General features: G+C 36.6%; 1 protein-coding gene across 6 annotated transcripts in view; it reads left to right on the forward strand.

The window, feature by feature from the left end:
* KCNU1 (potassium calcium-activated channel subfamily U member 1) overlaps positions 1-24,063 on the forward strand; it is a 146,724-nt gene that overhangs the window by 99,323 nt on the left and 23,338 nt on the right. For all 6 annotated transcript variants that reach the window (XR_012007664.1, XM_072776408.1, XM_072776405.1 and 3 more), the window contains 3 exons: positions 15,556-15,652; positions 19,060-19,284; positions 20,649-20,835. Coding sequence is in view for 5 of the 6 variants with exons in the window: in XM_072776408.1 (XP_072632509.1) it covers positions 15,556-15,652; positions 19,060-19,284; positions 20,649-20,835 (509 nt within the window). In the remaining variant the exon portion in view is untranslated. The remainder of the gene's footprint in view (positions 1-15,555; positions 15,653-19,059; positions 19,285-20,648; positions 20,836-24,063) is intronic.

A 24,063-nucleotide genomic window follows, 5' to 3' on the forward strand; every position in this document is an offset into this window, starting at 1 on the left:
TCAATTATCATTATGGCTGTCACTGATCATATGTATTATGGTACACAGCACAGTTACAGTTCATTGAATTGGAGGAGAACTTGACTCTACTAGAAAATAAATAGAATACTATAGTAGTGCTGTAATATATTTAAAAAATAATGAATAGGGACACCTGGGTGACTCAGTGGTTGAGCATCTGCCTGTGGCTCAGGTCATGATCCTGGGATCCTGGGATCAAGTCCCATATCAGGCTCCTCAGAGGGAGAACCTCTGCTTATGTCTCTGCCTCTCTGTGTGTCTCTCATGAATAAATAAATAAAATCTTAAAAAAATAATGAATAGTACAAAATAAATTGTAGAATGTTATACTTTGTCTCTTCTTGTGGCTACTTTGTGTTTTTATTGAAAACTTAATTGATATATAATTCACATTCTTTAATCTTCACCCTTTAAAGTGGTTTTTTAGTATAGTCACAGAGTTGTCAACTATCATTAATATCTAAGTTCAGAATGGAGGCATCACTCCCAAAGGAAACTTCACAGCCATTAGCAATCACTTCCCATTCACCCCTCCTCATACCCTCTGGTAATCACTAATGTACTTTCTACATTTATAGATTTTCCTATTATAAACATTTCATGAAAAATGAATGATACAATATATAGCCTTTTGTATCTGGCTTCTTTTACTGTTTACAGCATAATGTTTTCAAGGTTTATAGCACATCAACCCTTCATTCTTTTTTAGCACTGAACAATATTCCAGTGTATCAACACACTATATTGCATTTATCCATTTGTCAGTTGATAATTATTTGGTTGTTTCTTTCCTTGGCTATTATGAGTAGTGCTGCAATGAACCTTTGTGTCTGGGTTTTGTATAAACATGTTTTCAGTTCTATTGGGTATACACTTAAAAGTATAGGTTATAGCAGTGTATGAAAGTTCCAATTTCTCCCCATCCTAACACTTATTATTTATTATATGTCTTTTTAATTATAGCCATTCTGGTACATGTGAAGCATCTCATTGTGATTTTGAATATCCTTGATGGCTAATAATTTTGAGAATCTTTTCATCTGCTTGATGGTCATTTGTAGGTTTTCTTTGGAGACATGGCTGTTCAAGCCCTTTAATCCATTTTTTAACTGGGTTGGTTTTTTGTTGTAAAAGTTATTTATATGTTCCTGATAAAGTCCTTTGTCAGATCTATTATTTGCATATATTATCTCACAGTTCATGGGTTGTCTTTTCACTTTCTCCATGGAGTCCTTTGAATGAACAAATATTTCTAATTTAATTCATCCAAATTGTCTCTATATATTTTTTATTACCTGTGCGCTTTGGTGTTATGTCTAAGAAACTATTGCCTAATCCAAGGCTTTGAAGATTTACACCTTTGTTCTTCTAAGAGTTTATGGTTTTAGCTCTTATATTTAAGTCTTTGATCCAGTTTGAGTTAATTTTTGTCTAAAGTATAAGGGAAGGGCCCACCTTCATTCTTCTGCCTGTGGATATCCAGTAGTCCCAGCAGTATTTCTTGAAAATGCTATTATTTCCCCAATTGAATTATGCTGGTTTCCTTATTGGAAGTAAATTGGCCACTAGTGAAAAGGTCCATATCTGGATTGCTAATTCTATTCTTATGACAGTAACATAATATCTTTATTAATGTAATTTTTAATTCAGGAACTGCAATTCTTCAACTTTCTTCTTTGTCTAGATTTGGTTATTCGAGGTTCCTTCAATTTCCATATAAATTTTAGGATCAATTTGTCAGGTTATCCTAAAAAAATACAGCTAGAATTTTGATAGAGAGCGAGTTAAAACTTCAGATGAATTTGGAAAGTATTGTTATTTTAACAATACTTAGTTTTTCAATCCATGAACATGGCATGTCTTTCCATTTGTTTGGATCTTCTTTAATTTCTTTTACAAAATTCTGCAGTGATCACTGTAAAACTCCTGCTTGTCTTTTGTTAAATTTATTCCTGAGTATTTTAATTTTTTTATGCTGTTGTAAATGGAATTGTTTTTTTTCCAATTTACTATCAGATTGTTCATTGCTAGTATATAAACATACAATATATTTTGTTTATCAATCTGTATCCTGCAAACTTGCTAACATTGTTTATTAGTTTTAATAGATTTTATGTGCGCATTCATTAGGGTTTTGCATGTATATATAAGATTGTGTCATATGCAAACAGTATTGTTACTTTTTACTTCTGTTTGTCTTAACTGGATGCCTTTTTATTTCTTCCTTCCTTTCTTCCCTTCTCTCTTTCTTTCTTTACTTCTTTCCCTGATTGCCCTGACTAGAACCTCCAGTACAATGTTGAATAAAAACAGTGAGAGTTGACATCTTTTGTCTTGTGTCTAATCATAGTATTTTTTTTTCTGGAATTCAAGATTGTTTCTTTGTCTTTGACCTTCAGAGTTGATTATAATGTACCTAGGTTTGAATCTCCTTGCGATTATCCTCCTTGGAGTATGTTGAGCATTTTAGACACATAGATTAAGGTTTTCACTAAATTTGGCAAGTATTTGGTCATTATTCCACCAAATATTCTTCCTGCTCTATTCTCTTTCTAAGATTCTCATTACAAGTAAGATGATACACTTGATATTTTAGTTTTCTGAAGCTCTGTTCATATTTATTCATTTCCCCCTATTCTTTATATTAGATAAACTCCATTGACCTACAGTCAAGTTTATTGATTTTTTCTTCCAATTCAAATCTCTAGTAAAAATATTTTCCACTCCAAGAAAACAAATAATTCAATTAAAAATGGGCAAAAGACATGAATAGACATTTCTCCAATGAAGACATGCAGATGGCCAACAGACACGTTAAAAGATGCTCTAGATTACTCATTACCATGGAAATACAAATCAAAACCATAATGAGATATCACCTAACACCTGTCAGAACCATGAAAATTAAAAACACAAGGAACAACAAGTGTTAGTGAAGATGTGGAGAAAAAAGAATCCTCATACATTGTTGGTAGGAATGCAAACTGGTGCAGCCACTGTGGAAAACAGTATGGAAGCTCCTCAAAAAATTAAAACTAGAACTATCCTATGATCTGGTGATCACACTATGGGGTACTTACCCAAATAATATGAAAACATTGATTTAAAAGGAAATATGCACCTTTCCTTTATTGCAGTATTATTTACAGTAGCCAAACTATGGAAGAAGCCCAAGCATCTATCAATAGATGAATGGAGGAAGAAGATGTGGGGTGTTTGGCTACTGTAAATATTACTGCAATCTATATATGAAGGAATATTATTCAGCCATAAAAATGATAAAAATCTTGCCATTTGCAACAGTATGGTTGGACCTAGAATGTATAATGTTAAGAGAAACCAGTCAGAGAAAGACAAATACCATACAATTTCATTCATGTGTGGAATTTAAGAAACAAAACAAATGAACAAAGGAAAAAACAGAGATAGAGACAAAACCGAGAAATAGACTCTTAACTATAGAACAAACTAATGGTTACCAGAGGGGAGATTTTTGAAAGGATGGGTGTAATATGTGATGGGGATTAAGGAGTGTACCTGTCGTGATGAGCACCAGGTGATATAGAAGTGTTAGATTACTATATTGTATGCTAGAAACTAATATAACACTATTAACTAACTGGAATTTAAAAACTTAAAAAATGTATTTTCAATCATTATACTTTTCAACTCCAGAATGTCCATTTGGTTCTTATTTTCTCTCTTCATTGATATTCTGTATGTGATGATACATTGTTTTCATAATTTTCTTTAGTTCTTTAGATATGATTTCCTCGTTTTTGACTATACTTGTAATAGCTGCTTTAAAAATCTTTGCCTAGTAAGTCCAGGGCCTGGGCTTCCTCAGGGAGTTTCTCTTGACTACTTTTGTGCTATGTATGAGCCATACTTCCTTGATATTTGTGTCTCATATTTTCTTGTTCAAACCACATGTTTTTAACAATACGAAATGGCAACTAGAAATTATTTCCCTCGCTAACCCCGGAGTTTACTGTTGATGGTGTTTCTGTTGTTTCTTTCATAACTGTCCTGAAATCAATCTTTAAAGTCCATTTTCTTCATAGTGTTTTGATACAAGTCTCTACACACTCAGTTTTGTGGTTAGCTAATGATTATACTGAGATTTCCTTAAATGCCTTGAATCAGTACATCTCTTCGCCTTTGCCAGCAGCTCTGTGTGCATGTTGGAGAATGCCTTCAACACCCTAGCGGCTTACATCTCTGTGTTAGCCTTCACTTCTTGCTAGTGCAGATTCTCAAGGGCAGCCAGAAGTAAGAAATTAGGGATGTCTCAGGTCTCTTGGGCATCGTGTGCACAGCCCTGTACCCATATGTGGTTCCTTTTAGATTCCTAGAATGAATAAAAAACCTTTCAGAGCTCCCATGGACTTCCCATTCTCAAGGACTTTTGGCTCCCCAATTTTACCATTAACAAATGCCATAGGGACTTTGTGATATCTTTGGTCTGTGAAGATGTTATTTTTAAAATTATGTCAGGGTGTTTTTTAGATCCAGGGTCAGAAAATTATGACCTAAAGGCCAAATCCAACCCACCACTTGTTTTTGTATGCCATTTCAATGGTAAAACATTGTACTTAATTATCAGTGACAGTATAGCTGTGCTAAAAGAATGCGATATAGGTTGATATTATCAAATTAGGCACTTATAGCAGTAGTCCTTCTTATGCTAAAGCACTGATTTAAAAAAAATTAGAAAATTTTAAAAAGACAACTTAATCCCAGCAGAATTTGCAACCAAAGTTTATGAATAACCAAGCAAGGAAAGTCATTTACTGATGGTAAGTCAATTAAATTGTTTTCACTGCAGCCCACAAGGGTCTCCAGAGAAAATAAAATTATTTAATACTACTAGCCCTTCAGCAAAAACAGTTGCTTGAAGAGTTGACATTGGGGGAAATATCAATAGTTAGCTAAAAATTAAGGCAAACGATTTTGAGTCATTTTCCTGGGCTTCTTGTGAGCCAACAAATTTTACTGATAGTGTCTAGTTGTTGTTCATGAAGGGAGCCAATGCTGAATTTGAAGTAACTGAAAAAATTTGCCTCTGTGAATAGTCTGTGTGGCACAACTACCTGAATATATCTTCAAATAAGTTGAGAAAACACTAATCCAGTACAATCTGAAGTGGAACCTGCTAAGATGTATTACAACTGATAGTGATAAAAAAAAATACATGTAGCAGACAAAAAAAAATCTTACTTAGACACATTTACAAAATTTGTGAAATTCAAGGTGTGTAAATACTATGGCTATTCATTGTATTATTCATCAGCAGGTTTGTGGTGGAAAATATTTGAATTTATCATATTTATTTGGCCAATATTGTCAATGGTAAATTTCATTTTTTCTCAGGGACTTTAATCTTGTTAGTTCTATGAATTTTTTTAAGAAATATAAACTGAGTATTTTTACTTACCCTACCACAAAAGCCTAGCAGTGGTTTGGGTTTTTTTGTTTTGTTTTGTTTTATCTTGTTTTGTTTCGTTTTGTTTTGATTTATTTGTTTGTTTGTTTATTTATTTATTTATTGAGCTCTAGGTCAAGACTGAAAATTTTCTGGAAAACTGCAATTGATCACTATTATAGAACATTAAGTAGCTTCAAAACTTAGCATTTACTGTAGGTTTTAAAATGTTTCTTAAATCAGCATAAAATTAAAAAACAAAACAGAGCTTGTATGTGAAACTTATTCTATGATAAAGTCATTACAATGTCAACTATCATTCTTTGGATCACAAATAATGCCATACTTCTTTATACACTTCCTATAATGTCAGAAGTTAAAACAAGAAGTAAGATCACTAACTCCACACAAATTTGCAGTTGACAGATTTTCTGATCTCAGTTCCAGGAATGTTGTTTATTTGTTTATTTTTTGGACCTCAATACAAGTGCAAAGGTAATTTATATTTTTAAGTTCATTTAACTGCAATTGAGGAATTCCCACCTAATCTTCCATTGCAAGTGGTTAATCTGCCATATGATGACCTACTAAAAGACAAATATTGAGAGAAAAGTTTAACATAATTCTATAAATGCCTTCTAAGTGATATGCTCAATTAGAATCATATGCCCTTGGAATACTATCAGTATTTGGCAGTACCTATATGTGTAAACAGACATTTTCAAAGATTATATATGTTAAAACTGATTAGGGTCAGCATTAATATATGAACATTTGCAATTAATTTTGAATACAGAGAACACTAACTCTGCATGCCAATTAAGGAAAATCCTTTAAAAAATATCTTTCTTTTTATTAGTATATCCTATAATAAAAATAAATCTCCCCCTTCCTTCTCTCTTCCTCTTTCTTCTCCTTCTCCTCTTCCTCCTTCTTTTCCTCCCCCTTCCTTCCTCCTCTTCCCTTCTGCCTTCACCCTCCCCCTCCTCCTCTTCTCTCCTCCCCTTCTCTTCCTTCTTCTATTTCTTCTTCTTCTTCCTCACTATTATTATTGTATTTTGAATATCATCAATGAGAGATTGTGAAAATTTAATTTCTCTTTTTATATAACTACTGCATAAAATCACTTTTGCCTCTTGGCCTGCAAAATTTAACATACTTACTATCTGTTCAGTCCCTTCACAGAAAATAACTTGTTGATCCTGTTCTAGATAGAGAAGTTGTCTAGTATCTCATCAGATGTCTGGAATAGATAAAAATTAATTTTAGGATAATTTCACAAAGGGGTTAATTTTCATCCCAAACTATTACCAAAAGTTTTGAGTTTAAATTAAGAGTGTTGAAGAACTTAGAAAAGTAGAGGTGAATAAAGAGTGCCCACAAAAAAAGTGACTCTTCAATTATATAATCTCAACTTTCCACTGAGACAAAAAATAAATAAATAATGTAGACAAAGAATCAAAAGGTGGAATCAAATAACCATTAAGATATCTGAAATCTAGTGTGACTATTGTTGTACTTTTGCCCTAACATCCTGAAACAAAATGGATTTCTTTCAAATGCTCTAATGGAAGAGGTTGGAAGATTTTGCAGAGCATGTAATTTGTTTATTCTTTCATAGAGTGATGAGAGCTTAGACATAACTTGGAATCTATTCCCATGGAGATCTTGATATGGAGAAGAAAGAGATGATAGGAAAGCATTTGCATTCCTGCAAAATAGTCAAGAAACTATTCATCAGGAAGATAGATACCATTTTTATTCGTATTAAGTGTCTGTATAATTCTAAATAAATGCCAATTTATTCTAATGTACAAACGGCAGAGTGTTTAGTTGAAACCTTTGACAATGCACTATTTTTGGCCTTCCATTTAGTCTACATGGGCAGCTAAGAGGGATATGCATGCACTTCTCTACCTGCTGGGTGACTAGTGATGGACCATGGGATTATCTTGTCCTTGCTGTGAAATAGGGCAAGAAAGATTCAAGTCAAAACTCACTTATCAGCCTGCACAGTGGTTCCATGGCACAGGAGACATTTAAGGGAGATATACAAAGGAATTTTATTTGGTGGTGATTTTTATACTATAACAAAGTTCCTAGAAAATTTGTAGAACCATTCTCTTTTTTCCCACCCGCCCTTTCCCCCTCCTTCCCTCCTGCCTCTATGTGGCTGCAACTAAGTAAAGAACATTGGAAAGTTCCTTCTGGAGCTTAAGTAGTAGTGGTAAGAGGTAGACCATCCAGATGGTTTCCTGATACAACAGGCTCAGCTTCAGGAAATCCCGATGTGAATGTCATCTTCATAATCACACTAAGAAGAGTGAAAGACTTGGTGTGCTGCAGAAACTTAATTTCAAGTTAGAGGTGAACAGAACAAGATGAACATTCTACTTCTTTCCTCCTTCGTTCTTATTCATCCTTCACTTAAAAAGCTAAAACACAGGGAACCTCTAAGTTAGAATGCTTATGAACTTCCTGCCTGTGACCTTAACCTCATCCTGCAGATCCTCTTCTATGTCCTCCACACATGAAAAAAATCCTGACTCTTACCTTTCATCCCTAATAACAGCCTGGCTTTAATCTCTTCTTCTTCTCATTAAAGAACACTAGCCACAACCTTTTCCTTCCCACCAGAGGCTCCTACTTCTAACTTTTCACCTTTAATCAAGGCATTCTTCTTTTAAAAAAGAGCCATCATGTGGCCATTGAGCAGAAGGAGGGCCCCATGTCATGAATGATCCCAAGTGGCCTCCCCCTCCATTATCCCCATTGCTTCTTGACGGGTCACTGGTGCTAAGTAAAGTGTTATAACACTCAGGGTGCCTTTATTCAACAGCCTACCCCTGGTGATGGTTTCCAGATGGGAGGAAATTTTTAAAAGTCTGTGGTCCTCAACACATCATTACGTCCTTTCAGTTCTTCCAAAAATCTGTAGTCCCCAGCACACTGATAATCTCTCTCCATGTTGACATCTAGCAACAGGAATGTCAGAGAAACTAAGGAATACAGATAAGGAAGCTTCACGAAGAACCTCCTATTTAAAAAGAAAACCCAGTAGTATTCAGGTACCCTGGAATTATTTGTTTCCTCTGCACAACGTGTACGTTTCAATCTAATACCCATTCCCTCTCTCACACAAACACACACACACACACACACACACACACGTACACAAGCACATGCATACAAGCACATGCACAACACTCAAACCAGTAACAGTGTGGCAGATGCTACTTTTTTCCTGTGTTAATTTCTTCTGAGGGGTTATGATTATTGATAATTTCCCAGATCAGGCTTCTCACCCAGTGCTTAAGGAAATTGTTTCTGTCATACTAACCTTTGACTCAGGCTCAATCCCATAATACCTTAGAAAGGGTATCAGTACAATGAAAAATTAGCTAGTTTTCAGATATTTTAAATTCCTATTTCTCAACTCCATATCCCACAAAAAAATAAAAGTCTTTGGCCTGAAATTCACATTTGTTTTAGTAATATGTGTTAGGATCAGAAGTATCAGTAACTGACTTGATTGTTCAGTTCCTAGTCCACTGAACAAAGAAAACTATATCCTAAACTCTGTGGAAAATATTTTTTATTTAGGTCAACCTCTCTGTTTAGTATGTCACTTGATATGTAGAAAGTGTTAGATGGTATGGGAAAGAACACCTAAAAATATAGCCTCATGCTGAAAAGATTGGCTATGAGGTTTATTCTGAGATGTGTACCTTGCCCCAAGCCCCAGGCTCTTCTACCCAGGGCACAAACTCTAGCCCCTATTAGAGGTACCTGCTGCTTCAGGTAATGCCTCATTTGTCCTCACATTGTAGGAAATCCCAAATGCAATATCCATAAAATATAAAGGAATTTAAATGAGGATCTGTCTGGGGAATGGGCCAGGAAGAGGGAAACTATCTTTTTTATCTTTCACCTTGATCTCCTGTCTGGTAACCATTTAAATTCTTAGATGCCTACATGTATGTTTTGATAGAAAATGCTGTTCAGAAAGCTGTCAGTTTATAGTCATCAGAAATAAAGCAAAGCTTAACAGAGAGATGCTTAAATGTGCCTTCAGATGTGGGTTTATCGGAAAGGCACACCATCTTATTCTTGCTTTCACCTGGTCTGGGACCACTCTGACCTTGTTTCTCACTTCTAAGCAAAAGGTTGGAAAAAGTGTCTCTTTTGAGATTTTAAATTGTAAACATTGAAAACAGAGGCCATGGATTTGATGGACTCCATCTGTAAAGCAGCATTTAAAGGCAAACAGAACACTCTATTCACAGCTGATTTGGTTTACATTATCACACAGTTTATATATTCTCCTATGTAGATTGAAATAAGATTATACTGAATACAGTGATATCCTGAATTTTAATATGTCTCCTTTTTAAAATACCATTTACAGATTTTTTAAAAATCAAGCCCACAAACTACACTATTAAAGTTTGTAATACTACAATGATTTCTTATTCAAAGAATCAAGAGACAGGAACCAGAGTGGTGTTGGAAGATATAATTCCGTATATGTCTTAAAACATACAGGCCTTTGACCACCCAACTGTCTTTTCTTCCACTGAACATCAACCAAACCCACCTACAGACATAAAGGTGTGGAAGGTTGTCTGGGCATAGGGTTTCAACTGTTTTATTCTTTCTTCCTTTTTCTTCCCTCCCAAGGAGCTTTTCCCCATTCTGGTAGTGCAGTGCCCAGTTTTAGGGCTGAAAGTCTTTGATCTTAGGAAACCCTCAGTCTGAGCACAGAGTGGCAGCCATTCCCCTCCTTCATAAGGCTTCCCACATGTAACCAAGAGGGCATGATGCTTTAGAGATAACCAGCCTGCTGTTAACATGTGGAATATCCCATGAGATTTCATGGCAAGTTTTCTTGCATTTTCCCTGGTGGTAAAGGAGTCTCAGCAATGATATCTGGTCAGGGCACAAAGCTTTCTCATGGAAAAGGAAGTGATCACAGAGATCCTTCTAATGGGTAAGGTGGACTGTGCTTTTCTCCTTCTTGAGATTCTTACATGGTTTCTTGATCCTGAAAACCTCTCAGACCTCACAGGAATCCTTTTCCATTTGTTCATACACAAGTTCCCAGGGGAATGGACTATAAAAAATTATCCATATTTTTAAACCTTAAGTTTTCCTCCCAGCAAAAATAGTGCCTTGTTATGAATATGTGGCAACCAGGTAAAATTCCCAAAAATGAAATCATAATGTGGCCATAAAGACTCATATTCTGAAATTTGACTATAGCACACATTTAGTATGTAAGGGTGTGTGTGAATGTATGCAAGACAGAAAGAGAAAGAGACAAGCACAGGATAAAGTGGGAAGCTCTGATTATGCAATTTGCTCTCACATTCGCAGATTTTAGGTGATTGCCTTCTTCCCAGAACGCAAAAAGTGGTAGACAGAATTGACAATCAATTAGTATTTTCAGATTAAGTATAAACTGAATAATCTCATCATTATATATGAAGTCATTAGAGAGAGGGCAGTTGTAGCCTGCAAGATACAAAATCTTTAGCAGCACCAAAGGCATCATGGAACAGAGGATTTTCCCCTCCATTTTTGGTGGGAGTTTGATCACTACCTTCAAGATACAGTTTCACTGGATTTTTCCAAAAACTGAACAAAGAAGGGCAATGAAACTCCTGGACACACTGACACATGCCTCCCCTTCCTTTTCAACACTTGGTCAAGGGACTTGTCTTTTCTATGCTAAGACTTTGAAACTTGTTATTTTTAGTTAACTCATGTCTTGAGCAAAAAAATATATTGTTCTACATCCAGGCCAGAAACCTCTGTCCTAAGAATTTATAAGCCACCTATGGAGTTTTAAAAAGGCTTCAAATAGAATAGTTACATGCCAGAGTTTCCAAAAATGAGGCCTGCAAAAGAGAGGGGGAAAAGGAACTGTCAATTGCTTTTAAGCTTTATAATGGATATTGTGAATAGTGGAGAATCTCATCCATTGGTAGATCATCTTCAAGAATAATCTGAGTCAAGTTCGTAAACTGAAGGAAATAGTGTCAGCAAACTTATACTCTTGGATACTGTGCTTCCTGATCTGACACTAAAACCCACCCCACCTTAACAGAGAGTTTCCTACATGGTTTGAGCCTCTCTTTCATCAGACACCACAATTGGAAACTAAAGGCACATGGTCCTTCGCTTACATTTTCCTTTAAGTACTAGGATTCATACGGGATAAGTTGCTATGGACAAGGAAGAGTCATTGCTAAAGTACTCTTTAGCAGAGTTCCAGAAATCAGTGAGGAAAGAGTCTGCCTCCCTTAGTGGGGACATATTTGAGCTTGTGCTCACAAGATCACAAGACAGTTGGCTTCATGCATATGAAAGTGGCACAGAGAAAGGCAGTCATCAACAAAGAAAGCTGGAACCTTCATTCGCATGCTGCTCTGCACATCTGCAAGTGGACTGGCTACAAAAGCTATTCTCACCCAGCACACTAGGCCTGTCAGCCTCTAAATATGGCAATCAGAGACCTGACTCTGAGGACATTTCAGGGTTTGATGCCTCTTGGATGCTCCCAGATGGAAGTATCCTATTTTGCTTGAGCAAGGAGAAGCCAATCTTGTGACTAGTGAACTCCCCCACCCTCATCCCAAGCATGTCCTTCTGAGGGCCTTCTCAGCTAACTCCTACTATATTTCTTGTCAGCCTCTCTTACACAGAAAGACCCCTCACTCAAGAAAGAGGCTTCTGCCTGTGGCTGGGATATAGCTTTTCTTTTTTGCCTTGAATGACACGGATGGTGTTCTATGGCTCCTTTTTCTTCCAATAGCATCAGCCTTTATGTTTGAATCCTCTTTTCCTAGTTAATAAGACTGCTAGTGCTGCACATTCCCATAGATGATTTATTATTCTCTTTAGGAAGGTATATTTCTGCAAGAATCATGTCATTTGCAAGGCATATGGCAGAAGGGAACTATAGTTAAGGGATGGTGAAATAAGTTGCATCAGGTTTTGCTTGGCAAGGACACCAGATGGATGCCTTTATGATGAAGTGGGGCTCCTCCAGCCTTTTCTTTTATGCAGGTCTCCAACAGGTGTTTCCTCTAAGGCATATCTGTTTTCCATAACATCAGAATGAAGAAAGACATTGTCTGTGACAGATTGTGTACATAGATCATGCTTTTATTATGATAGAAAAGTGTACAGTGATTGATTTGGTATTCCAAGTCAAGCTAAAATGTGCTTGGGAGAAGATTGTTTTCCATTTGCCAAAAGGGCATTTAATTTCCAGACCAAGAGTCTTCATACATTATGAGGATGAGGAAGGGGCAAAAGAGGGAGAAGGAGAGGAAAAGTGAAAAGTCTGAAGAAAGTGACCAGAAGAAAAGTAGTAGCAGTTGTCGTGTAGACTTGGGTGCTGAGGGCAGAGAGCAGGAAGCTTCCTCTCTGAAGGTAACTTGGGTGTATTAAATCAACATCTAAGCAATGGTGTCTAGGGAGCTACACATGGAGGAAAAAATAGGTTTTATGAATGAGTAACATGGCCAGTTCTCCAGATCCTGATAAAAATAAAAAACAGACTTGGGTCTCAGGTGTGTTCCCTGGTGAGTTTCTTTAACCAGGTTGGCATAAAGCCATCCCCACGGTCCTATGTAGTACCATTAAGAGAGCCTCTGTGGCTCTTAGAATTTGGGGTGGGAGCTCATGAGTTAAGGATATTTAAACCACCAAAAGGCATGTTAATTTGAAAGAATAACATAACCCATTTTGGTCAAACTGACCTTAAGGCTTACATTATTACAACATCTTCTGGCCAGGTAAATGACTAGAATCCACTACGGTTATAGAGAGGTCTTCAATGAGGAGGAAGATGAAGGACTGTACTTCAGCATTAGCCAATCTCATTAGCAATAAGCTCTTAACTTTCCAAACCCTTCTCCCATGTCAGCTTCTCTGGGTCCTCTCTCTATCCCGTTACTTTAAGTCTAATACTTCTAAGCTAACAATCTGAAATTCCTTTGTCTGAAAAATTATGACTTAAGATAGCAATTTAGAAACTGACTTGGTTTAAAGAGATCAAAATTGCTTGATACTACATTAGAGTCTGAGTCTTTGGGCCAGGTGTTGAATAACAAGCGGTATTAATTAAAAAATATATAAAATTAAAAAAAAAACTCACCCTGCAGCACAGAGCACAATATGTTGTATTTTTCCCAGAATGTATAGCAAAATTTCACAAGAGAGTGCTGTCAGAATGTACTGATCAGCAGGGCTGAACCTACAGTGTGACACTGTATAGAATGTTTCAAGAGATAGTAACAGATATTTTTAAGTGAGTAAATGAATAAGTAAATTGGTAAACTTGTGTGGTGAAGTAAATGTGTGAAATACTGCATTATACAAACTTTAAAGGATTTCTTTTTTGTAAGACTTTCCTGAACCTTTCAAACACTGAAGTGCAGTGTGAATCTCAAAGAGGGGACATTTTCCTCAAACTTCATTTGACTGCAGAAAGCATTTCCTCACGACTTCTACAGTTACTAATATTCCATGTGTTATGTTTGTTTTAGAGTAGGCATTTCTTTCAGAATAGGATGGATTTATGCTGTAGTAACAACCATGAAATCTCAGTGGCTTAGCACAACAAAGGTATATTTCTTTTTCATATTACATGTCTGACACAGGTCAATGAGACCAGGGCACTCTGTGGCACGAAGGCACTCATGTTCTTAGGCTGGTCATCACTATAGAGGGTCAGGAGAGTGTTTGAAGAATCACACAGGAGCTTGTCCCTTCATCAGCTATCCCTTCTCACATTTCATTGGTCAGAACTAGTCTTGGGCCCCATCTGACCTGCCCATTTGCCAAAGAAGGAAAGGAAAATTGGATCCTCTGAGCATCAATATTCTCAAACTTAGCATTCTATTCAAATGCCAGCTTTACCATTTGTTAGCTCTTTGACTTTTACCCACAAAATAAGGAATGGTCTTTAAAGTCTGGCAGAGACTGAAATGGTCATTAAGTATTTCAATTGCTTCCCATGTTCCTCAACCCCATAGATTAAGAGGACCCATGTGACTAGATCTGGCCAATGAAATATGAGCAAAAATGATGTGTGTCACTTTTGGCCATGGCAGCTAAAAGCCCAGGCTTTGCTCTTCCCTTGCTTTAATGACTAAGGAGGATGTGTGTTCTAGGTGTGTGACTCTAAGATAGTACAGACTCTGCACCCCTAAAGCTCTGTTCATCTGATGAAAATATGTAGTGTGAGTGAGAGAACCTGTGTTCTGTTCAGCCCCTGCAATTTTGAGGTTGTTTCTATAGAGTAAGCTTTAATTCTCCCGACCCAAATAGGTTCAGACTATAAACTTTCTGCACTTCCAGAAGGGTTTCTTCTCTTCTCTATCTTGCAAATTTGCATTCCTTCAGATGTGATAGGATTTTTTCCAAAGATCATCTAATCCTTTGGGTGATTGAATATACTTTGAATATAGTATGTGACAAGCATTGTGCCCAACCGCAGTGTTCATGTCGAGGGCTTTACCAAGACCTAAACCAAGATTATAGTAAAGTCAAATGCAGGCCAGTGATAGAAATTGCGAAGAATACAAAATGCATGTAATAAGTAAGAATGTTTCAACAGGGACTCATACAAAAAGATATGGAAATGAGAGGGGTGGAAAACAACCCAAGGAGAGAGATACATTCATGACTCAATCTCATTGACTTTTAAATTCTATATTCAGGGGCCCAAAACACCTTTGTGATTTCTCCCAAGCAATAGTAGCATCGCCAAAGTAGCAAAATTAAGAACAAAAATAAATACATTGAAGGCACATATAATGTAAGGTAAAAGGAGAGATTGATAGGTCTGTTAAATGCTCACACAAGCACATGTACATGTGCAGGTGAACACACACACACACACAAAGTTTTCAGTATATCTTCAATTGTGATACATTCTGGACATTCAGCTCTTGGTGTCCCTCAGACATGAATCTTTATTCTGTAGGCCCAAGGTTATTCTGAGCTTTGAGCTCAAGGTTCTAAGTTTGACATCTTGATTTTGTTACACCAGTGCCACAAATGTTCTCAGCTAACTCTCCATTCTCCCTACTTAGGGTTTTTCTGTATGAAACAGAACAAGATTCTGACCAGCTTGATAGCAGCGGCATGTTTCACTGGTGCAGAGCAACCCCTTTGGACAATGTGATTCTGGTAGGTGATGTTGCACCAAATCTCAAATAAAATAAAGCTATAGCTATGGTAAATAACATCCTTACACTAGTTATAAGCATCTGCCATTTCTCTTTGTAAACTGTGAGTTTCAAAGGAAAAACACATTTCCTCACCAGCCATATGAATAGTATGCAGGGTAACAGATGTGGCATTTGACAAAGATTATGTAGATAATATGCTGAGATTTGAAACAAGTAGATCAGATTGTTCAACTACTTCTCCCCCCCACCTTAACAGTTTAGCTGAGTCAGTTATTTAGAATAATGTTCTCTTGACACTTTGCCGTTTTTCTAGTAAACCTAATTAATTTAAATGCACTAGGGAAGCCATTTACAAGAACTCTGAAACCTTTCCTCTCTCTCTCTCTCTTTTTTTTTTTTTTTGAGTAAATAAACATTTTCCTAATTATTGGTTTTGTTTGGATTTTCTATAGTGGTTTCTCTTAAAGTTGGCTATCTTTATACTTACTTAACACATTAGTCAAGAATGTGTCTCCTAGATGTACCACATGGATGAATCCTAATAAATATTAGGAGAATCCTGCCTCTGTCTCTGTTATCTCAAGGAAATGAACTAACTCAATTTCCTGAAATGCCAGCAACTAAGATGTAAAAATTCTGTATCCTCATCCAGACTCTGATACCTGTTTCTGGGTCCCCATCTATTCTCATTTTCCAGAGTTAGCAACTCAAGCATAATCTCAGGATTTACCTTGCAAACAGTAGTTGGTAATATAATAAAAGTGATAACTTGTATGAACCCTATATAATTTTTTCAACTATAACTAATTGATAATAATGTCTTTTCTTGCTTTCCAAAAGTAATTCAGCTCACTTTTTCTGCTAAACACGCACATACACACACACACTCACTCACTCTTTGTGGCTTGGTACCTGTGTCCTGACAATATATAACTTTTTATAAAAGCATGATCAATCATTTGATCAGAAGCATAAAATTGTCAGAGCTGTCGAAATAACTAGAAAACTACTAGGGTTGCTGCTGAAATTCACCATTTTAGCAATTATGTCTTCTTCTAAGCAAAATAAACTCCATTGAGCAGGAAGCTAAACATTTCAGTGGAAAGGAAGTCATTAGAAAGGTTGAGAACTTGGTTGCAGATGGAGGCATCCAAAAGACCAAGAAATAGACATAGCAGATGTTTTCTTATACCGTATTTCTTAAGCACACAGACAGGTTACTATGATAAATATCTCCTTTATGATACTTGCTATGGAATATAGTTCAGAACACCAAGTGAGTCTTTTGATAAGTTTAGAAGGGCGTTTAGTTTAAGAAATTCTAAGGCTTTTGAAAGTTGTGACCCTAGAGGAGAAATGTCCATATTGTGGAATTCAGGGATGCTTTGAATTTGGTTTAGTTTGCAGAAGGGTCAAGTGAAAGTGGTCGATTTAAGTTACTTTGAACAAATAGTGCGTCCTCCCCTTCCTCCAAAAACCTCCATCTTTCTCAATTGGGAGACAGTTTTGTGCCACAGTTTCTTGGAGAAATTGCCTCTCTAGCTGTGCCCATTAATGCACTTTGCCATGTATCTTGTTTCTAATTGTTTAGTTCTACTCAGAAGAGCAATCGTTGGACTTCAGGCATGTTACATTAAATACCGTTAGAGGCTTCATTATTCAAGTTAAAACTAATCGGATTAGCTAGAGACAATTATTTAATAGATTTGGTTACGATTCACATCACTCTTTAGGAAGGCTCTCCAGACAAGTAGCTTTATTTCCCCTCACAGGGCAATTCCCTTTGAAAAGAGAGTATTTCCTAGTATATGCTAATTTGACAAACTAATTTTGGAGAAGTCAGATGTTACTTATTTATCTTATTAGATTTTATCAGCCCCTGTTTCACAGAAGCTTGTCATTTAACCCAGCTAAAGATGGGCATAAGAGAGGATGATACATCCATTTGAAGTATTCTGAGTCTTCATATGCCGAGGAATGTAGAACACACTTATACATGAGGTGCTTTTAAATGCATTTAACTTGTTCTCTACCAGCTTCCAAGAGTTCCTCCTCTGAAACTCTAGGAATTCAATAAGATTCAGAGTTGGTTAATAGGTATTGAACAACAGCTAATGAGTTGAACACTGTACTTTCAATATATTATTTCATTTCCACCACAGAATTAACTTTTATTTTTTAAACCATTTAAACTTAAAGAAACTGAGTGTCACAGAGTAAGCTAACTTGTTCACAGTCATACAACACAATCCAGAATCAGGTCTTCCTCCAGATCCAGTGCTTTTTCTAGCCCATCCCAGAGCCATCACAGAAGAACTGACTCATTCCCTTGAAAAAATCAGACCAAGGCTTGAAATGAGTTTCCTATAGGATTATCACCTCTTTTTAAAAAAGATTTTATTTATTAATTCATGAGAGACACACAGAGAGAAGCAGAGACATAGGCAGAGAGAAAAGCAAGCTCCATGCAGGGAACCTGATGTGGGACTCGATCCCGGGACTCCAGGATCACACTCTGGGCCAAAGGAAGGCGCTAAACCACTGGGCCACCCAGGCATCCCATCACCTCTTTTTTTAAGTTACATTCATCATTCTTAAGAGTCTCTGTGAATGTGGGGGAAAGCTAAACTAAATATTTTTCATGTATATGATTATTTTCAACTTGGAGATATAGAGAAAATGTTAATAGTCGGTGATGCTGATAGTAGTACGCAACATGTTTGAATGTTTGGGTTCAAATGGAATTTTTGTGACCCTTTCATTTCTTTTCTGTACTTTGTATAACAAATTTCCTCAACTCTGGAAAGCATCTTTTGAATGAGTTTCGTATGTCAGTTTGAACCATATGAAATTGCCAATATTCAACCATTTGGGGCCAATAAAAAGAAAACTTCATATGTTCCAAACTAATAGATATCTTCATATGTTTGAAAATCCACCAAAAACTACAACATATTGTACAACTTGATGTGATTTTTAGGGCTCACTAGAAGACATAAATTTAGCAATGAAATTTGTAATGTTTAATTTTTCATTGAATCTTAACTATAGCACATACAAGGTCAAAACCACATGATAAAATAAAAGATGTGCTCCCCATTTGGTTGTATGGTTTCACACCTTGAGAAATGACATTGATCTGAGTTTTAATTGATGCACTCCAGGCTGATAAAAGACTTTAAAAAGTGGAATAAGGAGGAACTCCACTGAAGGAAAAAAAGTATAATTGCCCTGTGGTAGATAAATTCCACTTTATGAGCAGTTTGCAGAATTTCCTAATCCTTAATGAAAGTCCTCCTATCGATGTACCTGGAAGAGAGTTGGGATGAGGGGAAGGATGAGTCCTGTTTGAGACATTCTCAGCTTGTTTCTAAAACTGACCAGATTCTGCATGTTTATGCTTAGAAACGAATGGACAAGTCAAAACATGAGTTTCGGAACCACGTCATAGCATGCATCTTTGGAGATGCCCAGTCAACACTGATAGGGCTTCGGAATTTTGTAATGCCCTTGAGAGCTAGCAGCTATATGCGGCAGGAGCTGAAGGATATTGTGTTCATTGGGTCCCTCGAATACCTGAAGAGAGAATGGCTATTTCTCCGAAATTTTCCCCAAATATACATTCTATCTGTAAGTATCACATACGAGATAGTGATTATTTATTATGATGATAAAACTAATGGCACTAGCATTAATAATAATAAAACAATGGCTTGTAGCTATATAGTGCTTACTAGTATCAAAAACATTTCTATGCATTTTATATATATTAACTTTAACTCATTTAATCCTCACAAGAATCTGATGGGGTAGATTTTAAAGGTGTTGACCTTTGGACATGGAGAGAGTAGGTAACCTGTCCAAATGAACATGAAGATAAGTAGCAGAACGAATATCTAAACCTAGCCATTGCGGGTCCTGAGTTCATGCCCAGGAGCTTATACATTTTATGTTTATAATCATATTTTATGGTCTTTATATAAATAAATATATAAATAAGAGTTTCTCCACTTTTCTGAGTCTTATTCTGACTTAATGTCTGTAAACTAGCAAGCCTTTGTGCTCTATCTTGTCTTTTCTGAAAATACATCATTTATGGAAAACATAATGTCACAGGGTCCTCGATAGATGTATAAGAAGGAGGAATTAGGTTTCCACTTCTGAGAAATGGATCCATTATGAATATGTGGCATTTTGGTTGTAATTGTATTTGCTCTGAACCTTTATAAGCCCGTGTGCCATTGTGTGCCACTCTTTCCCTGTGTTAAAAAAAAAAAAAGTATGTGAAGTATGAAATGCCTCCAAAGCATGTAATTTCTTTCATGAAATAATGGCTGGCAATATGTAACATAGTTCAAATTTCAAAAATGGTTCTCTGAAGGAACAAATTTCATTTGCTTTTTAAAAAGCCATCATAAAGTACTCTGCACTAGACCCTTACTTTAGACCATAGAAAGGAATCTGGGAAAAGGAGCAGAAATCTCTAGATCAAGCTAGTGTTAGGAATTACCAGTATTAAAGTCTAAACTACCTGAAGGCAGGACCAGATCTAATCCTATTTCTCCACCTAATTGGAAAAGAAGAAACCACCACTATGTTAGCTAATTCAGAGAGTATAGGAAAGACCAGCTGCAAGCGAAATTGTGAGGATGCAAAATTTGCCTTTAGATCCATAACTTCCTCATTCTCTGAATGTTTTTTATTACCCCTGCTATTATCCCTATTTTGCTTCCTCCACTTAAATCATCTGAATGGATGTACGCTTCTCCCTCTTTACCCTCCTTTGGCTCATCCAGACTTGCTGTTAGGAAAGAGTCTATGAAATTTATCCACAGTAAGATATTAATGATTAATGATCAATGATCAATGAAGCTAAGTATGTTCAGATATCAGGTACTTAGTCTTAAAACCAAGTCAGTGGGGGCTGGAGAGGCTTTGACTCAAAAATCCCTCCATCTGAGAAGTCCCTCCTCTACTGGGTTTTCTCTTATTAGGGATCTGCACTTTTTCCTGAAGACCTCCATGCAGCCAACATAGAGGAATGTTCCATGTGTGCTGTTTTATCCTCCTCATCCAAGGCATCAAGCAACCCAGCTTTGGTAGACACAGAGACCATCATGGCTACCCTCAACATTGGATCACTGAGGATTAGCTGCTCTTCCCAGACACCTGAAGAATCACGTAAGAACAATTCCCTGATAGGAGGAGGCTAGAGAGAATGGAATAAGGAAAGAGAATTAACTCCTCTCTGAAGTACTCTGATCATGAGGAGAAGGAAAATTGAGTCAGATATCCTTGAAGGCCCCTCCCAACTCTGAGAATTCTGTAATAGAAGTAACAGACAGTTAAGTCCTTGGGAATCCTAAGTCAAATGAAAGCTATTTCTACCTTCTAAGTGGAATGCATGTAACACTGTTTACCCATCTTAAGAAAAATCACTGAATTTTAAGGATGTTTTTGTTATTGATTAATTATTAGTTAAGAGAGAAATTGGCATATTATTATAATTAATAATATTTAGTAGTAGTACTATCAGTCTTCATTAGATCTTAGAGATGTCCCATTACTATTCATAGTTTTATGTTTGAGAGAATGAGGTATAATTCTCTTTTATTCCGTTATGATGTTTTCAAATTATGAATTTTAGAAGATTATCTCTAAGTTCTCTTCCAACTTCTATATTCTAAAAATGTCATATTGAAGCTTCAGATTGGAAAGAGATTATGAGAAGCAGGAGCTACTCAGGATGGGAATCAAGTCTTTTCCTCCTTTGTAGTCCTCTTAGTGCCTAGGACAGTTATGGTCACTTAGATGTTTACCACATACTTAATGAATTGAAGAAAATGAGCCAGTACCTGGACTTCCCATACATTTCACCATATCCAAGTTCATTTCATTATACCAAGTGTTTGAGGTAAATTCCCATACATTTGTAGAGTTCCCATATATTTAACCATATCCAAGTATTTGAGGTAAATGATCAATAAAAACTGTAGTTTCCCTTTTCCCCCAAATAGAGAAAGGCTTATCTATTAATCTGTTTCTAAAATTGACTACTAGACACCCAACCTAACATGAAAGTACTATTACTGAAGAATTTTCTGTATCTAAAACAGATTTTCAAGTCAAAAAATAAAAGTAGATCATGGTTGGGGTCCCCTTGACCCAGCCCATTTCCCTCAAGGATGTTAATTCTTGTATCAGTATCAAGAACTCAGTCTTCTGGTCATGCATCTGCTGAGCACAGCTATTCTGTGCATGGAACTTGGAGCAGTCAGACATTACAGGCATGGCAAGGTTTTTGTGATTATGGTTGTGGATAAAAATGTTCAGAATCAAATTAGGAAACTAAAAGAATGCTCTCTGACTCCTAGAGCACTATTGCTAGGTAGAAAAATAGAAGATTCTTATGCCAAAGGACTAAATAAATAATCTAACCTAATCTTTGGTAGGTGAACTGAACCACCTATTTGAGACACCCTCACTAAGCATCAAAAGCTGACTCGGCATTCAGAGTTTCAGGATGTTTTGCAAAGCAGACTAGTAACCCAGCACTTTATGGATATCAAAGTATTCCAAACTAAGCCATATCACTGCTAAGAAAATCTAAAAATGCTGTTGTATTGTGCACATAAATCTTCAGCTTTGCAATTAGAATCACTCAAATTTACACAAGATCTGTGTGTGGTACATGTGAGAGTAATTGTGTGTGTGTGTGTGTGTGTACACCATGCTTACAACTCTCTGTGATTAGACAGAGAGGAAATATTCACTTAATAGGCAATATCATCATATACAAGTGAAATAAGTCAATTGGAAAAGGACAACCATCATATGGTTTCACTCATATGTGGAATATAAGAAATAGTGAAGGGTGGGACACCTAGGTGGCTCAGTGGTTGAGCGTCTGCCTTCAGTTCAGGGAATGATCCTGGGGTCAAGGATCGAATCCCACACTGAGCTCCCTGCAAGGAACCTGCTTCTCCCTCTGCCTATGCCTCTGCCTCTTCTGTGTCTCTCATGAATAGATAAATAAAATCTTAAAAAAATAGTGATAGGGATAATAAGGGAAAGGAGGGGAACTGAGTAAGAAAAATTAGAGAGGGAGACAAACCATGAGAGACTCCTAACTCTGGGAAACAAAGTGTTGCAGAAGGGGAGGTGGGTGGAAGGATGGGGTAACTGGGTGACTGGCACTGAGGAGGGCACTTGATGGGATAAGCACTGGATATTATACTATATGCTGGCAAATTGAATTTAAATAAAAATGTAATAAAAAATTCTATATGATACATAGCACCAGGCATTGTACTAGCAACAAGTAGCTGTTCAATAATTATATGTTATTATTAAAAAAATAAAAATGCCCATGTAACCTAAGTCTGGGATGAACTGACACTGACTGACCATCTAGTTAATCATCTGGGTGACTTGTCCTTCCTATTATTAGCTTTATTTAAGTCTCACATATTATATAGGCTAGAAAGATAGAAACCTGTGAATATAATTCTGATTTTCTTTATATCTAGTGATTTTCATCCTTTCACTTATTCATTAATTCAACAAAATGATATTGATTTTGTATGATGCACCATGTACTCTGTTACAGGCTGGAAGGTTGCCCTCAAAGGAGAAAGACGAATTGGTAGAAGGAGGTAAAGGAGAGGGGGAGAAAGGTTTTGAAAGGAGGCAGAAGAAAATGAAGGACTATCAAAGTATTTCAATCATTATGAAGTATAAGTAGGTGCTTTCCCCAAAGATAAAAGGGAAAGTTTAAAGAAAAATGTATTGTGCAGGTTTGGTACCATTTCTTTTATGGATGTCATCATACCCATTTGTGTAACCAGGAAATGTAGATCCAGTCAAGCTCTATCTACTGTGCCACCTAATGAAGGTCATTGCGTCTACTTATCTGGTGCCATAGCCTCAGTAAAGTTACAAGATGAGCACTTATGAAGAGCAAAGTATCATTACTCAGAAATTTTATCAATCACTCTGGCATTATAGGAATCTACCTGGAGTTTATATATAGAAATTCCAAATCCTCAGAGAGGCCTGTTTGGTTCTCTTAACCATTCTTCCCATTTCATGTTAATACTGCTCTTGCACCATCCTTAAAATGTGGAAATGGGAATACACATATCCAAGAATTGTCAGTATAAAGGACTGGGAAATTCTGCTAGGAGCCAGAGAACATCTTGCATGCTGGGCACCGGCATCAGACTAGCCAATGGGCAGTTCACTTTCCCTTCCTCTAGGACACTGGTTATCAACCAGGGGCAGTTTTGCCCCCAGAGGCCATCTGACAAAGTCTGGAGACAGTTTTGGTTGTCACAACTTGAGGGCATACTATTGGCAGCTAATGAGTAGAGGCCAGAGATGCTGGTAGACATCCTACAATGCACAGGA

This window comes from Canis lupus, chromosome 15 (assembly GCF_048164855.1).
Source record: "Canis lupus baileyi chromosome 15, mCanLup2.hap1, whole genome shotgun sequence".
In the NCBI taxonomy this organism is placed as follows: Eukaryota; Metazoa; Chordata; class Mammalia; order Carnivora; family Canidae; genus Canis; species Canis lupus.